At 50.0% G+C, this 16,867-nt stretch overlaps 6 protein-coding genes across 6 annotated transcripts; 2 read left to right on the forward strand and 4 right to left on the reverse strand.

Annotated features, from left to right (window-relative positions):
- Nucleotides 1-276: 276 nt before the first annotated feature.
- FSST1_002244 (60S ribosomal protein uL10) lies at nucleotides 277-1,318 on the reverse strand (the record flags this gene model as incomplete). The annotated part of the gene is made up of 3 exons (XM_083228213.1): nucleotides 277-283; nucleotides 334-1,091; nucleotides 1,148-1,318. The coding sequence occupies 3 exons, from the start codon at nucleotides 1,316-1,318 to the stop codon at nucleotides 277-279; spliced, it is 936 nt and encodes a 311-aa protein (XP_083092426.1).
- Nucleotides 1,319-1,668: 350 nt separating this feature from the next.
- Nucleotides 1,669-3,434, forward strand: FSST1_002245 (uncharacterized protein; the record flags this gene model as incomplete). The annotated part of the gene is made up of 3 exons (XM_083228214.1): nucleotides 1,669-2,225; nucleotides 2,278-2,976; nucleotides 3,026-3,434. The coding sequence occupies 3 exons, from the start codon at nucleotides 1,669-1,671 to the stop codon at nucleotides 3,432-3,434; spliced, it is 1,665 nt and encodes a 554-aa protein (XP_083092427.1).
- Nucleotides 3,435-4,153: 719 nt separating this feature from the next.
- On the reverse strand, nucleotides 4,154-5,566 carry FSST1_002246 (type I HSP40 co-chaperone YDJ1; the record flags this gene model as incomplete). The annotated part of the gene is made up of 4 exons (XM_083228215.1): nucleotides 4,154-4,476; nucleotides 4,527-5,351; nucleotides 5,409-5,478; nucleotides 5,531-5,566. 4 exons carry the CDS (start codon nucleotides 5,564-5,566, stop codon nucleotides 4,154-4,156), a joined length of 1,254 nt encoding a protein of 417 aa, XP_083092428.1.
- Nucleotides 5,567-7,306: 1,740 nt separating this feature from the next.
- On the forward strand, nucleotides 7,307-8,820 carry FSST1_002247 (bZIP transcription factor; the record flags this gene model as incomplete). Its single annotated transcript, XM_083228216.1, has 3 exons — nucleotides 7,307-7,403; nucleotides 7,480-8,429; nucleotides 8,476-8,820. 3 exons carry the CDS (start codon nucleotides 7,307-7,309, stop codon nucleotides 8,818-8,820), a joined length of 1,392 nt encoding a protein of 463 aa, XP_083092429.1.
- Nucleotides 8,821-9,162: 342 nt separating this feature from the next.
- Nucleotides 9,163-11,676, reverse strand: FSST1_002248 (uncharacterized protein; the record flags this gene model as incomplete). Its single annotated transcript, XM_083228218.1, has 2 exons — nucleotides 9,163-11,146; nucleotides 11,198-11,676. The coding sequence occupies 2 exons, from the start codon at nucleotides 11,674-11,676 to the stop codon at nucleotides 9,163-9,165; spliced, it is 2,463 nt and encodes an 820-aa protein (XP_083092430.1).
- Nucleotides 11,677-14,128: 2,452 nt separating this feature from the next.
- FSST1_002249 (glycogen synthase) lies at nucleotides 14,129-16,478 on the reverse strand (the record flags this gene model as incomplete). The annotated part of the gene is made up of 5 exons (XM_083228219.1): nucleotides 14,129-14,231; nucleotides 14,285-15,843; nucleotides 15,902-16,177; nucleotides 16,230-16,327; nucleotides 16,400-16,478. The coding sequence occupies 5 exons, from the start codon at nucleotides 16,476-16,478 to the stop codon at nucleotides 14,129-14,131; spliced, it is 2,115 nt and encodes a 704-aa protein (XP_083092431.1).
- Between the last annotated feature and the right edge of the window lie 389 nt (nucleotides 16,479-16,867).

Here is a 16,867-nt window from a genome sequence, read left to right on the forward strand (position 1 = left end):
CAATTTATATAATCTTCCGGAGATAAAAAAAAAAAAAACGAAAGCTTTGTACGACTAACCTTTTTGGATCGGTGACATCTCTCGCTGAGGGTAGTATCAGTTGTTTCGTGAAAATCTTGTCACAGGCATGTTGAGGCGTCCAGATTGATTTGTAACCGTCGCGACAGATTCAATTGTCCAGCAGACGATCTATGTACCCCTTTTTTCAGATCCATAAGTCGTAAACCTAACCGAAATCCTCGAAGGCAGTCGTACATCGTTAGGATGTGGCTACATTTAGTCGCTGCAAGTCTATTAGCTTTGTTCAAATGGTTGAGGAATTGGTTCACATACAAGAGACCGCCGAAGCCCTCCTCATCCTCCTCCTCCTCGGACTCGTCCTTCTTCTCCTCCTCAGCAGCGGCAGCAGCACCGCCGGAAGCGGCAGCAGCAGGAGCAGCAGATGCGTAAGCATCGGGGTTGGCGATGCGGTCCTTGAGCTGCTCAATCTCGGGCCAGGTGACCTCAGTGACAACGGCAACAGCGAGAACCTTCTTGTAGCTGTTGACGAGGGAGTGGAGGACGGAAGGCAGGGTAGGGAAGTTCAGAGCCAGAGAGATAGTGGCAATGGTAGCGATAGCACCAGACAGGGTCTTGAGGAGCTGCTCCTCACCGACGTCGAGGACGCTGGGAGGGAAGGTCTGGCCCTGGTCGTAGACCTGAGAGATACCCATACCGTAGGTGAAGGGAGAGATGTTGAGCATGTTGAGCAGGGTGGCCTCGGAGGGACCGACCTTGGAGCCGGCCTCAACGAGCTTGAGATCAGTGGTGATTTCAATGGTACCACGGGCAATCTTGGTGGGGACACCGAGAGCCTGGAAGAAAGAGGTCTTTCCGGGCTCCATACCGGTGTTTCCAGCAGGGACCCAGACGTCGGCAGGGGCGAGAGCACCGGCACGGGCAGGAGCAGCGACCTTGTTGGCGAGGATAACATCGCGAACCTCCTTGAGGTCCTCGTTGGTGAAAACGAAACCGACGTTACCCTTGACGTGGGGAAGAAGACGCTCGTACTCGGGGGAGTCGGTGACGAAGGTCTTCAAGGCGCGGCGAACCTGACAAGATTGTTAGTAATTTTCCTGTATAATTCATCCTCCAAAATATCACGTACCATGGTGTTCTTGCCCATGAGGACAACACCCTTGCTTCGGAGAGCATGTCGGATCTCGTGCATCTGCTGAGAGCTGACATTGTCGATCTCGACGATGAAGATGGAGCTGTACTCCTCGAGCAAGCCCTTGAGCTTGTCGAAGTAAAGCGACTTGTTAGTCTTGGCCCCCATATCTTCTTATTTGACTGAAGGCAGGTTGTTTAAGGCCAAGGGGTATCGTTATGGAATTTGAGGTTAATGAAGATGTTGATGGAACAAAACCTTCATTTTCCGGGCAGTAAAGAAAATGTAAATGTGTGCTTCACTGCCAGATTTCGCTTAGGGCATGGTTGCGCTAGGCCGTATTTAGCTCTGTGGTGGGGTAAAAGGTACATCGCAGATGTATCTTTTTTCATGGCGCATCGCATCAAAGTGGAACTTTAAGAGTCTGGTCAGAACTTTGAGCGACGATACTGCTTGACATTATATCTCATCCATTTCATTGCCAGACACTCAATTCTCTGACAGAGTGGTCGCCAAATATGAAGATCCCTTATAATGTCGTCCACGTTAGTGGTGACGTTCTTTACGCTGCTCGAGGCGGCAAGATTCACTCATTCAGTCTCCAAGACGGATCTCACCTTTCGACATGGAAGCATCCCGATGTTGACAAAGTAGATGCTGCATTGAAGGCTATCTCAGGCGAAGTCTCAAGTGAGAACGTTGCAACTCAAGGCCCTGCTCTTGCTGAGGGTGAGGGTGAGGGTGAGGGTGACGATGGACCCCCAGCCAAGCGACAAAGGACCGAAGAACCCAAGGATGAGACAACCACTGTCGAAGCAAACGCTCAGGAGGATGCGAAGAATGCAGAGGAGACAAAACCTGAAGGAAAAAAGAAGGGAGGAAAGAAGAGCAAGGACAGGCGCAACCAGCAGCGACCAAAGGAGCATAACATCTCACGAGTGCCCGACCGTCCAGTCATTACACATATGACCAGTTCTCCTGATGGCTCTCATATTCTGGCTATTACTGGACACGATAAGGCCATTTGGGTCTTTGAGAATGGTGAAAATGGTGTTCTTAACCAACTCAGCAAACGGTAAGCTCATATTTAAGAAAGATCTAAACCCATTATACTAATCCTTGACAAGAACCCTGCCCAAGCGTCCTAGTGATGTAGTTATTGGCCCAGACTTGCAAATCGTGGTCGCCGACAAATTCGGAGACGTCTACTCTCTCCCTCTTCTCTATGATCCTACCGCTCAAAATGCCGACCGATCCTCAACCCCTGCGGTAGCGAAGCCTGCGTATAAGCCATCTGCCAACACCACAACTGTTCACTCCAAGCGCAACCTGCGGGCTCTTCAAGAACAGCAACGTCAAATGGAGCTTGCTACACGGAACAAGAGTGAGAAAAACTCCAAATCCGAGGGCTCCGATTTTGAACTCACTCTGCTGCTTGGCCACGTCTCTATGCTCACTGCTGTTGCTATTGGTGAGAGCGAGGGGCGACGGTATATCTTGACTGCTGACCGCGATGAGCATATCCGAGTGTCAAGATACATTCCTCAAGCTCATGTTATTGAGGGATTCTGTTTTGGCCACACCGAGTTCATCAGCTCCATGACCATCCCCTCATCTCGTGGCAATGTTGTTGTGTCGGGTGGTGGTGATGAAGATCTGTCTGTATGGGATTGGAAAGAAAACAAGCTCTTGTCACAAATTAGCGTCTTGTCTTTGGCCCAGAAGATCTTGCCTGATACCACCAAGGTAGCCATTACTGGGCTATACAACTTGGTGTACCCTCACAAAGGTTCTGATCTCATCTACATTCTAGCCATATGTCAAGAGTAAGTTCGGTGATCCAGTCTATAAGAACTTTGTACTAATATTGATCAGTATCCCGGCTATTTTCTCATGGCAACTCACCGAGGACAACACCTTTCATCGCCCAGCCATCATCCAGCTTCCCGGCAAGCCACTCGACCTCGCCATCAAGCCAGCTACCGGCGAAGAGTCACCCAAGATCATCACTGCTCTCGACCCCAGTGATCCTACACAAGCAAAGAGCTTGGCAATCTACTCGCTCACCATGACTGACGAGAAGCTCGCTACAAGCACGACGGCTCTGGTGGGCGACCGTGATATCGAGAGTGCCGAGCTCGATGTAGATGAAAAGGTCGTGAGGGGTCTCTTGTACAATACTGAGAGTCTACGAAAACAGCCAACGGAACGTGAAGAGGAACGGGGTGAGGAGCAAGTACCTGAAGATCAAGTAATGGGGGAGTCAGAGGTTGTTGAGGAGTAACGAAAAGTATCTTTCCAAACGCAATCCACACAAACGACAGTGTAATACATACGCATTATAAAAACCCTGCTTATCTATAATCAGTAGTATTAGACTAGATACCCAAGCCGGTGTCAAAGGGGTACAGCCGGCTACCGTTAACTTGGGACTTTGTCGAGCCATGTGCAGAAACCGAAATGTGCCAACGCACGCCTCGATGACAGGTAGACTTAGCTAAGTTCTTAAGACCAAGAAATAGTATTCCCAATCTTAATTAGATTTAATTTCAGACCATTGATACAATACGGCATGCCACGCAGTATTAATGTTCAAACACCACAGGAAGTTCGGGAGCAAAAGTAACAAACAAATCATCATGCTCATGGTCTACGTCTGCTACTACCAAATTCATTGAATCGTCTAATGGCCTCAAAACGCCTCCCAATCCAGATCAAAAGCTCCTTCACTGATCTCGAAAGATATATCAGTGTCCAGATGCCCACTCAACAGCACCACTTCACATGCACCGCGCTCACTACAACCAACACCGTCATCCTCCGCTAATTTTGGTATCATTGAATGATTAAACGACTTCGCCGGCAATGGCGAACATCTAACCTCAGCTGCACTTGTCTGGTGAGGTCCATAAGCCTTCATATCTAGACATACAAGCAGCCGACGCCGTCATGCATCGTATATTTTCGTTGCACCCATGATGGGATTTCCTCATCGCAAGATGTTTACTGGGAAGCGCACTGCACGCGCTCACCACCGGGGTGGCCATCCTCGTCATCGTCATCCATCATGCCGTCGGAGCCACCGAAGACTCTGCTTTGGGCAGAGTTGTCGAGGTCCTCCAGGCTGGCGGGCTCGGACATGGCATCACCAGGGGGAACGTTCTGGACAGCAGGGGCGGGGAGAACCTTTCGGAGGCTCTCGAAAACTTCGGCGTCATCGGTCCAGTTCTTCTCGGGGAACTTGACGTTGAACTTGATGTACATGTTGCCGAAGTCGTGGTGCCTAGGCGAAGGCATACCTTGGCCGCGAATCATCTTGACAGCGTCTGGGGCAAGTTAGCAGGAAGTCGTTGCATTACGTAGGGGAAATACATACCTTGAGAGATAGCCTCACCAGGGAGGATATCAACGGCCAGCCATCGGTCATCGAGGTGCTCAATGTAGATGGTACCACCAGCCAGAGCTGTAACAAGTTCGATATCACAGTTGTGAAGCAAATCGTCTTCGCGACGGGTGAAACGAGCATGGGGCTTCTGCTCGATCTCGAAAACAACGTCGCCAGCCTGAACACCCGGTGCTTGATCACCCTCGCCTCGGAACTCGACCTTGGTGCCGCTGCGGACACCCTTGTCGACGTGGACGTGGAGGACCTTGCGGTCGACAGTGGTCTTCTTTCCGTTACACTGCTTGCAGCGGTCCTTCTCCTTGATGATCTCACCCTCACCGTTACAGTCGGGGCAAACAGTCTGGAAGCGCTGGATCATGGGACCCATCTGGCGCATCATGGTCTTCATACCGTGGCCATCACAGCCAGTGCAGCGCTTGACAGCGCCCTCCTTTCCACCCAGGCCTTCGCACTTCGGGCAGATGATTGACCGTTGAAGAGCGAGCTTAGAGATCTTACCGCGGTAGATATCTTCCAGGGAGACCTTGTGGGTGTGGTGAATGGTTCGGGCCTTGGGGGGGCCGCGGTTCATACCGCCACCGCCAAACATGCCGCCCATGCCACCGAAACCACCGCCTCCGAAGAACTGAGCAAACAAGTCCTCGGCGGCCATGCCACCACCTCCGGCACCGCCCTCGAGGCCGGCCTCACCATACTGATCGTAAATTTGTCGCTTCTGGGAATCGGAGAGAATCTCGTAGGCATGCGAGACCTCCTTGAACTTTTCCTCGGCATCGGGGTTGTGTGCGTTCTTGTCTGCGTTGTGTTAGATGCATGGAGTGGAAGGCGGGAAATGACAGCTGAGAAACATACCAGGGTGGTACTTGAGAGCTCCGACCTTGTAAGCCTTCTTCAGCTCCTGCTCAGTGGCAGTAGGGGCAACCTGAATGTGTTGTTTAGCAAGAATTCATGTTGCGAAAATCGGGATAACATACACCCAGTGTGTCGTAATACTTGGTTTCCTTAACCATTTTTGCGATTTTTGGAGTTGTTTTTTATTATCGTGTTGCAGAAGATAAGGCAAGGACTCTGATTAAGTATTAGTAAAGCTGAGGAAAGAAGAGCAAACAGAATCAAATTTCGCGCGCACGCGGCAACAATGATTGGATGAGGAGTAGGCTTGCGACGGGGTATTATAACTTCACTGGACGACACAGCGAAGGAGGAGGAACATGTTTTTATATTCGTACCTTGTCCTGAAAAGCGTATCTTGGGTTTCCGACGGCGGGGCTACGCTGCGGCGAGTTTTGGCTCTCTAAAATTCGAATAAGTGGAGGGGGGAAGGAGACGATCGATAAGAGCGCTCGGGGATACGCAGAGAGGAGAGAAAAGCGAGATGTTCTCACGCGATAAGGGAAGGAGAAGGTTGAAAAAGAAGAATGTCTTAAACAACAACTTTAGTTCGGCGTAGGGATTGTGTTTGAGCAGACGGGTTTTGAGAAAGAAAGGGAGGCTGCAGCACAAAGCCGAACAAGTTGCGCCTCATGGAATGGTGTGGAAGAATGTCGATTCTGTGGCGGTGCTGATAATGCACGACCTTGCGGTTAGTGCAACGGATTTGACGCTCAGGAGGAGCCAGGCTTCAGTTGAAAACGTGGTGACGCAGCATGGAACCGGTTGAAAAGCTCGGGAATCGTTTCTTGTTTCCATTTTCTTCCTCATGACTCTTTTTCGACTCGTTTGGCTTTTTCCATGTGTTTCTACACTCACAACAGCCCATGCTAGAGCTTCAGTAAGCCCTGTCGCTTACACCATCTGCGACAACCAAGCAATCCCAAAAGGCGTCATAACAAGGCTATGCGAGTACCTCACTAACAGATAGTCCCTGTAAGACGCCCCTGGGACCCCGAATTATTCCCCCTCCAAATGGATGGTCGGATCCCTGCGGCTACAACAGTGGCCACAATGCCACCTAAAAGTTTGAGTTAGCCCAGGCTAGGTTGGGCCTTCGATTTTTTCTCTCCAGCCGCAGGGTCCGATTCAGGACCCCACAGAACCCGATGATGGTGCCTGGGCGGGGCCCATCTCACTGATTCGTTCACTTTTTGCCTCCTTGAAAAACTTAGGCTGTCTGGGGGATTGGATGTCTAAACCTGGGCTACAGAAACAAACATCCTAAGAGCGGGTCGAGGATGGTATAGAGTGACTATATTATTTTGTCCTAATGGTAACTAGTATCCTCCGACTCTATTTGATGTATATTTTCGTGAACATACTCAGCTTTTTACTCCTTTTAATAACAACGCTCAGAGTGGTACCTTCTACACGCCGTTTAACCGAAGGTAAACTTTGTCCCTTTCCTTCCATCCACGAGAAGGAAAGTCCACCATCTCGGATCTAGGGTATCTCAACAGCCACCACATGACAAACAGGCTACGAGTTACAACAGTAAAAACGGGCTCTGTTTTTTTTAAACTTCCAAAATACCATATAGAATATGTTCAATTAGGTACTAAGTTATGTCGAAAGTTTACAGTTTACAACTATCTTAAGGTAGTTAGTAGTTACACACTGATGTGCTCACACTTTCGTGGATGAGGATCATGAAAACGACTGACGTGATTGGCCCATAAACCAAAGTTCATCCAATCCCGGTCTTGCAGCACGTACAACGCTTCTCCAGCAATACCAAGAAAGAGGCCTCACCATTACCCAAGACCTGCTTACATACTCTAATCTCACTTCAATGAGAAACCATACACTTCCTCGCCATGAGTGAGACGGCAAAGGTCAAGAAGGGCAAAGCGTCAGCCAAACGTAACAGTGAAGCTCGCCGTGAACAAAATCGTCTCGCTAGCCGGAACTACCGTGTGTATATCTTTGCTGACATGTTTGTGGTTGGCTGATGATCTTGATCTTGCTGACGCCATCATCTGTATCTTAGGAGAGAAGCGGAAACAGAAACTAGCGTTGTTGAATGAGCTTCTCGAGCCAAGTAACATAGCTAGTGATGTTATCGATAATGCTCAAATCAATCCCTCTCAGGGACTGAACGGTCCCAGTGACCTGCCTGATACCCAGCTGCAAGGCCAAGCATTGCCAGGGTCACTTCAACCTGAATCGGCATCTATCAACCAAAGCATGGGCAGTTTTGACGATACTGTACCACACATGTGGGGAGATTTATTTCAAGAAAGTATGCCACCGACTCTCTTTCACCAAGGTAACCCTAATATCCTACCATTGACCAACTTGGACGGTATCTTCAGTCACGCAAACCAAGACCCCTGGAGCCATCATATGTTGAGTTTACCATTCCAATTCCAAGATATATCGAAAACGACTCATGTAGATCCAAGGTTGGTTGAAGAGGTCTTTGAGGAACGTCCAGAATCGGAGCTCAGCTCCTCCCAAGCATCGTCCAGCAACGACAGCAATGATCAGTCCCTCGACAATGTCCTGAGCGATGTAGAAAATCTCACAATAGAACAAAAGCGCACTCTCCTTCGACGTCTACAAAAGGATACCCAGAGCACAGCAACAGAAACTCATATCCCTTGGCATCAAACAAAACCTCCAACTCCAGGTCAGCTGCGAGCCATTCAATTCGCGAAAGCGCTATACAAAACAGCACATGCTAGACCAGAGCTTTTTCCAACGCAATATAACATGGAGACAGGTATATTTGGGGCAATGTTCGCAAATTGCTATGCTCTTGGCATGGCAGGCGTGGATGACATACTCCGTGAAGAGGGATGCAGTGTGTTTTCTGTTACTCAGGATGAAGGGCACCATATGTCGCAATTGCCTATCGTGAAGTCCAAATTTCGAGCTCTTTCTCCCGATCTCCGACCGATCGATAAACAACTGATCGTCGGGCACCATCCTTATGTTGTATGTTTGCTGAGTAACGTCATGCACATAGCACTGACAGAATTAGGATGTCATTCCATTCAAGACTTTCCGGGAGAATCTCATTAGAGCTCTAGAAAATTACCCTCCTATCATCGACGAGGGCGTCCTATGTCATGATATACTCAGTGGCGGCTTCACATGCTGGGGCGCTGGGCGAAACCCGCATGGCATGGGCGCAGGTGTACCATGGGACTCCCGGAGTTGGGAACCCAGCGTATGGTTCTTGATGAAATATCGACAGCTAGCTGGAGACTGGGACGGAGAGCTGTGGAAAAGTGCTAGATGGTGGCATAGTGCCCGAGGAGAGAGAATGCAAACGGCACAGGTTGCGAACAATGTAAATGCATCCGAAGGGACAGCGAGACGGTAGAGGCGCAATTTCAATAGCTGCTAGTAAATCACAAATGCGATTTCAACGGAAGTGTTGTAAATACGAGTAAGGATTTGGTATCACTAAGAATGCCTAGCCAAACGATCCCCAGCATCCAAAAGAACCTGGCTGCCGGGCCAACTCTGAAAAATAAATTACAAGAAAACCAAGACACACGCCGCAGGGCGGTTTTCATCACGCCCTTTCTACACCAAGCATAGTTTCCTTCTTTGTCGTTCCGTCAAGCTCAAATGATAGGCCGTGTCGATGCTCGCTTCGCTTTCTCCAACAGGCTATGCATAATGAAAACAAATAATGCGCACGCACTTCAAACAACTATCCTTAAAAGGCGTCCTCGAAAGGGCAGTCGACGCTGTCATGACCATCGCGTTCGCAGAGGGCGCACCACTTATCGGGGTCCATGACACCGCTCTCCTTGCCGGCAACGGGACCTGAATCCATAGGGTTGGGCATGATCTTGACGGCTGGCGAAGGAGGGTCATCCTTCTTGGTTCCCAAAGTTGTGAGAGGCGCAGGTGCGTCCTCGCCGGTTGGGGGTGGAGTATATGGTATGAACCCATTGTTGATGTCCTTCTCAACTGTCTTGTTCTCGCCGTTGCTCTTGGCACCATCAGGGCCAAACATGTTGGTGCATGTGAGGATATCGTGACCGTTAGTCTCGCAAATCTCACACCAAAGAGTGCTAGTCTCAGTAGCATTGGAGTAATCGTCGCTTTCTGGCATGGTATCAAGGGTGCTGACCCGCTTGTGTGTGGGAGCACTAAACCGCTTGATGTTCTCAACCGGCCTGTTTTCCAATGCCTGTGACATTACAACGGTGTCCCGGGAGTCTCTGAAAGAGGATCGGTTGGCCGTGGTGCCGTTGGCTGTGGTACCGTTTTGACGGAGTGACTCCACCTCCTTCTCGAGTTCGTCCTCGCGGCTGTTCTTCTTCTCGAGGATAGACTGAAGCTCAGCGACCTGTCGCTCCAGATTGTCGCGTGCAATCTTAATGGCCACCACGTCTTCAGAAATCATGGAACCAGGCCGCTGCTGAGGAGGCCTGGGCTCTCCGGGAACAGAGTCTCGACTGAGGGAGTGAATGATGGCTTTGAGACCTCTAATCTCATCGTCTTTCTGCTCAAGCTCCTTGGAAGAAACTCCATTATCACCGTTTGCAGGTGGCGTCGAAGCCTTTTCGCGCTCACGGCGCAACTCTGTCCTTGTTCGTTCCACCTCTCCACGGAGGAATTCGACTTCGCCTCGGGCTTCTGCTTCTCCTCGGCGAGCGTCCTCCAGACCTTCCTCGAGCTCCTGAACCAGTTCCTCTAGTTGCTTAAGTTGAGTCGCCACTGAGTCGACGTCTAGGTTCCGCGACTCGAGTTCCCGAACGTCACCCATCAGCTCTTCTATCCTCTTCTCGTACACTCGCTCTGTCTCGGTGCTAGCAAGCTCCAGTGTGTCAATAGTGCTCCGGAAGTCTGCCCGATGAGCGTCAAACTCTGCTGTGAGCATGGCGATCTTGTCGTTCTTCTCTCTCAACAGCTGACGAAGTTGTGCTGTATCTTTGTTATCCCAACTGTTGCCATGCGCATCGGGCATATCTGCTGATTCCATGAGACTTTGTAGTTCTACCAAGCTGCTCTCCATGTCAGCCAAGGTGGCAGATTGCTCTGTAAGTTGTCGATCCCGATCTTCAATCTGCAATCTCAGGCGTTCAATTTCCTCGTCGTTCATGTTCATACGGGAAGCTGGTCGGATCTTCATAGCGAATGATGAGACAGATCCAGAGCTGCCGTTAGTGCCAGTCCGCTGTAATCCCATAGGTGGCACATCCTCTTCTATACCCGTGATTGGGCCCATGGCTGAGGCGCTTCGGGGTGCGAGACTAGGCTTGCGATCCAATCGATTTGGCCTCTTGCTTGGGTCACCAGACGTCCCGCGAACGCTCTGAGCGAAGCGGTTTTGTGTCGGGCTTCCATATCTAGAAGGAGTTCTACCTGGTGTTGTCATGGAAGGTCGGGGTCCAGGTGTCATCTGCATGCGACGGACAGGAGACTCGGGTCGGGGAAGAGAAACCCTCGTTTTCTTTCCTTGAGGACTAGGAGCTCGGGCGCCAGGTCCAACGGAAGCACTGAACTTTGGAAGGCTTGGAGTCGGGGAAGTGCAGTTAAGCGAGTTTTGGTTGCCAGCTCGAAGACCACCATACGTGCTTGCACTAGGTGTGAAGGGGAATGATGGGATCGGTTCGTTGCTGCGAGGGAGAGCCTTGGCTGCAGGCAAGAAGATACCAGCGCCGGGGATATCTGTTTGGAAATATGATACACTTTCATGTGTTAGTCTTATTGAAACTCCAAGGAGAAGGTTGAATCCTTACCCGTCAACATCGCCGTCGTTTTTGCCCCGATTAGCAAATTCCTCGTCAAGCTCAACGCCGGCAAAAACGCCCTTTTTGCCTTGGACAGGACCAACAAATCGCACAACGCCATACATTCCACCAGGAACATCAACAATATCCCCGAGCGAAACGTTAGCAGACTGCGAACGGCCGGGCGTCGTAGGAGGCATCATGTTTGCAGATGAGTCGCTCAGGACAGTATTAAAGGCGTAACTCTCTGAAACATCGGGTATGCTGGCCAGTGAGCTCTGCGTGAGCTGGGCAAAGGAAGCTTTGCGCGGCAGAGGCGGTAGAGGGGGCGCACCGCGCGAATGTGTAGTATATGCGGACTTGAGATTAGGAGTCGACACGATGTTGTGAGATCTCCGGAGAGCGCGCGACGAGCTCTTGGGACGTAATTTCGGAGTAGTTGATCTGGAAGGAAAGGTAGATGTTGTTGTTGATGTAGCAGAAGGCATCTTGGGAGGCGTCGAGGCCCAGTCGGGGCCCTTATTTCGCTGTGCTGGGGTTCTCAGTGGAAGTGTCTCATTCCATTTGTTTACACCCAAATAAAAGTGGGACAGCCTTGTTCTCGGGGAGACCAGGACTAAGACCGGTACCAGTTCACCAATTACCAGCTTATAAGCTTGTATTTGGCTAGGATTGCTACCTGGTAACAACTTTTTTAGTTCCCGCCCGTTCAGGTGCCGATGGCTTTGGGCTTTTGGGCTTTGGCTTTTTTGTTTTAGCGGCTTAAAGCACGGTCAATGTGTGTATTAATCAAATGATGATCTAATTGTTGAGGGTTCTGGGGATAATGATCAATGGTAGTTGATTTCGAGGCGGTCGGTCAGAAAGGCGGCTTTGCTCTTCTCCCCTGTATCGACAAAAGGGTCGCTTCCCAACGTTGTGCTATTTTTATCGGAGAAATTTGGCGACGGAAGAAATGAGATTGACGTCGTGTCGTGTCGCAGGTAAGAGATAGGTGGGGATGAAAAGAGATGAGAGATGAGTTAACGAGAGCAAGATAGTGAGATTCGAATAAAAGAAGAGATGAGGAACAAAGGGGAGTTGCTATGAATAGATGGAAGTGGATGAACGTATATAGTAACTAGTTGTTGAAATGTAAACAATCGAAAACAGCTCGGTTATGCAGCTGCAGTTGCAGATGGATATGCAGCTCAGAGTGGAGTGAAGCTATTGATGCAGCTACTTGCTTGCTTGCTTGCTTGTTATTGACTAACAGAGGACAGGACTGGTAATTCACCCAATCTAGGAATCAAGCGAACGGGTCTAGTTCAATAAGTGAGACAAGTTCAAGCAGTCAGTGTTCTTCTTTCTTCTTTCTTTCTCTTTCTTTTTTGACCCTCTTCTATCCATATAATTGTTCAAAGCGTCGCCAGTCCCAGTTTTGGCCTGCTGTCACCGCTTCGACGCAACCCTCGCTCTGATCTGAGGGACCCTGGCCAGGAGACGACGCAGGGGTGATAACAGGGCGACAAGAAACCGGGGAAGTATGAGCGTTACAAGGGTTGATGCCCGTGTTCTTCTGTGATTGTCATGAAACTTGATATGCCGTGTGATGAATGGCCTGGTATGGATGCAATGTGACGAAATTATTACTGCAGGCTATGCAGAGACAGGAGACGGACTGACCGGTGAAAGATTAAGGAACAAAGGAGCCGTTAAAATGTCAGATATAAAGTCAAAGGGGAAAAAGTAAAAACAAAGAAAACCGTTGACTCTCTTTTCTGATGTAATGCCTTACATCAAAACCTATCATGACCTGACGTGGCGAGCCTTCCCGCTCAGTAAGAGATGGAGAAAAACAATTCAGTCAATCTGGCAGAGATGAAACCAATTACTTTGCTGATCTATTTTTGCATCCCAACCGTTAACCTCGTGGCTTCTCCTCATCGTCATGTCTTTTTACCCGTTGTCATGATACACCATCATTTGTTTACATGCAACTAAAGCTTTTGTAACCACGGTATCGTCCCGCTGCCATGCATAGGTCCGCGCTGCATCAAGCATTAGACTCTTTGACCACCAATAGTAGACCATAACCCTCCAATGCCATCTACAGTCTCCGCAATGACAGGCGTATTTAGTCTTGATGAGGCGCCTCATTCGCTCCTGCATGCAGCCCATTCAGACACAGCCCAACCCCGCGCAGGATTTCCTTGTATCAGCTTGATATCCATATCGGGTTGTCATGGACGATTGGGTTTAAAGTATCGGCTGTTCATTACTGTAACCGCCTTCTCTCGAACCATATGAGAGAGTTCTATAGCTCATCTTTCGTCATCACATAAATGGGTCTATAGGAAACATCTATCATGACTTTCCTCCTTGTATCTCAATGGCTCGATAAGCTCGTCGGTCACGATGGCTTGCGCCCTAAGCCGCTTTTACGTCCACGGCGTTGCACCAAGCATGATATAGCAGGTAAACAGTTGAATCCCCGAAAGTAAATTTCTTCTTTGGTCCCTACACCATACACAAGTGAGCCTTAAATTGCATACTTACTCAAGCATCCTGGAACGCAGACAAAACTACGATAAGTTGACCAGGGTGTCCAAATCACACCTGGAAAAAAATAGTTATCAAGGCAAGCAAAAATGTTCAACGCTTCCTTCAAGATCATGTCAAAAGAAAAGAAATGTGGCAAATATCCCCATAATCATGGGTTCCTATAGCGGGATTTTATTAATCAACAAGAAAGCGCAAAATGCAAATTGCGACAATGCGGATGTGCTTCAACACCAGTAATGACATGCAAGCTTCCTCAACCAAGGACTCAAGTCCTTCCTCTCTCGTTCCCATATACCTAACAATAATTATAACAAAATGGTGACACGTATTGAATACAGCTCCTTCTCTTTCTCCCTCCTCTCATCGACTTGTGCGCATGAGTCTGTAGAATCGATCCTACTGGGTTCCGTTCACTGGCACAGTGTCTGAGGGGCTAGGTGGCGCAGGCTGCTTTCGAAGTGTCAGGGGAAAGGGGTACTCTTCAGGGTCCTCTTCCTCACTGCGGATGTTGTTAGCAAGGTTCGCAGATAAATCGCATCCATTGGTACTTACGGAAGCTTCCAGGCAACATAGTCCTCGGTGTTCAGGCCCTCGCGGCCTTCTTGTAGACTAGCAAAGTCTCCAGGCGTCATCATGCCAGTGCGGTCCCGTGGCGAGCCAGGAACGGAGAAGGGTCGAGAAATCTTTTGCTCGACGCCAGGAATGAAATCCTCCTCCTCTTCATCGCCGACGAAAGAGTTAGGGTAGGCACGACGAAGAGCCAGTTGGCGAGCCTTGACATACTCCATACCCATCCGCTTCCAGTCGAGAAGATCACTAAGACGCTCGGTTCGGTTTCGCTGGTTGATGCGCTGACGTCGGCTCTTTCCACAGAAGTCGTACATGAATGAAGTGAGCTGGTTGACTGAATCATCAACACCCTTGGTTCGTCGATCCACAATGTAAATACCATAGTCGCTCGAGTTCTCAATAAGCTCCTCCATGTAGCATCCGAAACCGGAAAGGTTGGTGGTGATGCTGGGCACACCCATGACGGTGCACTCGGCGGGGGTGTAACCCCAAGGCTCATAGTAGGAAGAGAAGACGCCCAGATGGCAACCTCGAACAAAGTCGTCGTAGTCAAGAGGAAGGACCGGGTTGGCGGAGTTGAGGAACTCAGGGTGGAAGATAACCTTGACGCGATCGGTGGGGTGGTTGAAAAGCTGCACACGGCGGATCTGGTTCAGAACAGGGTCCTCATGATCGTTGAGCATGTTATGGGTGACAATTGGAGGAAGTCCGTGGCGCTTCATGGCGAAGAGGCGACGACGAAGCAGGACTCTGTCCTGGGCAGAGATGAGCTCCTTCTCATCGGGGAGAGGGTCACCCTCGTGCCACTTGAGGGAGCGCTCAAAGAGTCGACGCCCAATACTCTGTTCGATGACGTGTGTGGTATCGCGCAGGGACTTGATAACTGCCTGGCCCTTGAGCGCCTCGACAGTGAGGGAGGTGGTCTGAGCAGGCATGATGATGAAGGCCACAACTGTGATCTTGCTGCCAGCGGCCTTGAGGCGGTGGTTCAATCGTGCCAAAGACTCGATAAACATGTCAACACCCTTATTCCTGAACTCATAACGACCAGCAGTGAAGAGATACAATGTGTTATCAACATCAAAGTCGTAGTGGCCATAGAAATGTCCGCGGACAAAGTCGTGGATCTTCTCCTTTGCCTGCTGGTGTAGGTTCTGGAATTCGTGCACAGCAGAGAACTTTGTGACATTGAGACCGTTGGGCAGAACGCCATCGGGCTTTCGCTTCAGAAGATGCTCAGACTCGAAAGCTGTGATGTGAGAAACAGTGGTGAAAACATCGCAAGCATGTGCGGCAGCTCGCTCAATACAGTATCTGTGGTAGATACCACGCTTGCCAGCTTCGGCATCGACATCGAACCACTGTAGGTTGTTGTAAAAGTCCACGGAGCCGGCGCAAAGGTATCGGCCGAGAAGAGTAGCGTGTGTGGTAAAGATCGTCGTGACATCGATGCGGCGTCTCTTGCAGAGGGGCAGAGCAACGCCAGCAAGCCACTCGTGGAAGTGAGCAATAACAGCCTTCTTTTTCTCGTGGCAGACGAACTACGAAATTAAAGTTAGCAGATCCGATACAAAAGTGGGAAAGTCAAGGGGTCCTTACCTCGCCCAGGAACCAGGCAACAAGATAACCGAAAACGATGGCTTCATTGGTCTCATCGTCGCCGGGTGGGGAGGGAATGCTTGCGGCTTCCCACAAATCGGACTTCCACTCATCCATACGGCCATAGGCGGTCTTGGTGTCGATGAGAATAACCCTAGGAGCTCCCTCGATCAACCAGCGTCCATAGACAATATGAACTCCTCTGTCTCTCATGGACTGTATGGTAGCAGCAATCTCTGGGCTGGTGGGCTCCATCTCTTCCACTTCAACAGCGGCCTATTGAGGTCAGTACACACAACTCATGAAACTTTCAATACGAAGAGCGTACCGATTGGTGGTTGAGAGGACCGATGAGCGTATAGCGTTCGCCATATTCAGCTGTTGTTACGGGAGCCTTAGACTTGATGACAGAGTAGATACCGCCGACTGTGTCGCATTCAAGTTAGCATGTGAAGGTTGGCAAGAGGCCACAAACAACAATTGTTGCAATTGACTCACCTCGATGAGCTACTTCGGTAGCAATCTCAAAGAGAAGGTGGTTCTTGATGTCGCGAGTCTGCTCGCCTCCGGAACTCATCTTGACGTGAATGTCGCAAGACGATGAGGAGGGAGGGGAATTCTGTCGAGCGGGATGATCTGATGAGTTGTCGACAAGCGGGGGAGGTCGCGTAGAAGACGAGCAAATGCGGCGCAAGGTCTACAGGAGCTGGAGAGCAAAGCGACAGAAAAAATATGTATAGAAAGGGAGAAAGATGCTGTACCGATAGCCCGCGAAACCGATAGAAAAGATTTCTCGGGAGTAGCGAAGCGTGGCTGGGAGGGATCGGTCGAAGCGAGAGGGACGGGATTAAATCGAGATGGTGTGGTCTCGATGTTGCGTCACTGTGCCGCGTTGAGCACGAACCTAACCTAAGAGATGGATCTACAGGCAATAGACAAATGGTGAGCAGGGGGCCTTGCGCAGGG

The sequence above is a fragment of the Fusarium sambucinum genome, chromosome IV (assembly GCF_050947815.1).
Source record: "Fusarium sambucinum isolate potato_lamoka chromosome IV, whole genome shotgun sequence".
NCBI classification, from domain to species: domain Eukaryota; kingdom Fungi; phylum Ascomycota; class Sordariomycetes; order Hypocreales; family Nectriaceae; genus Fusarium; species Fusarium sambucinum.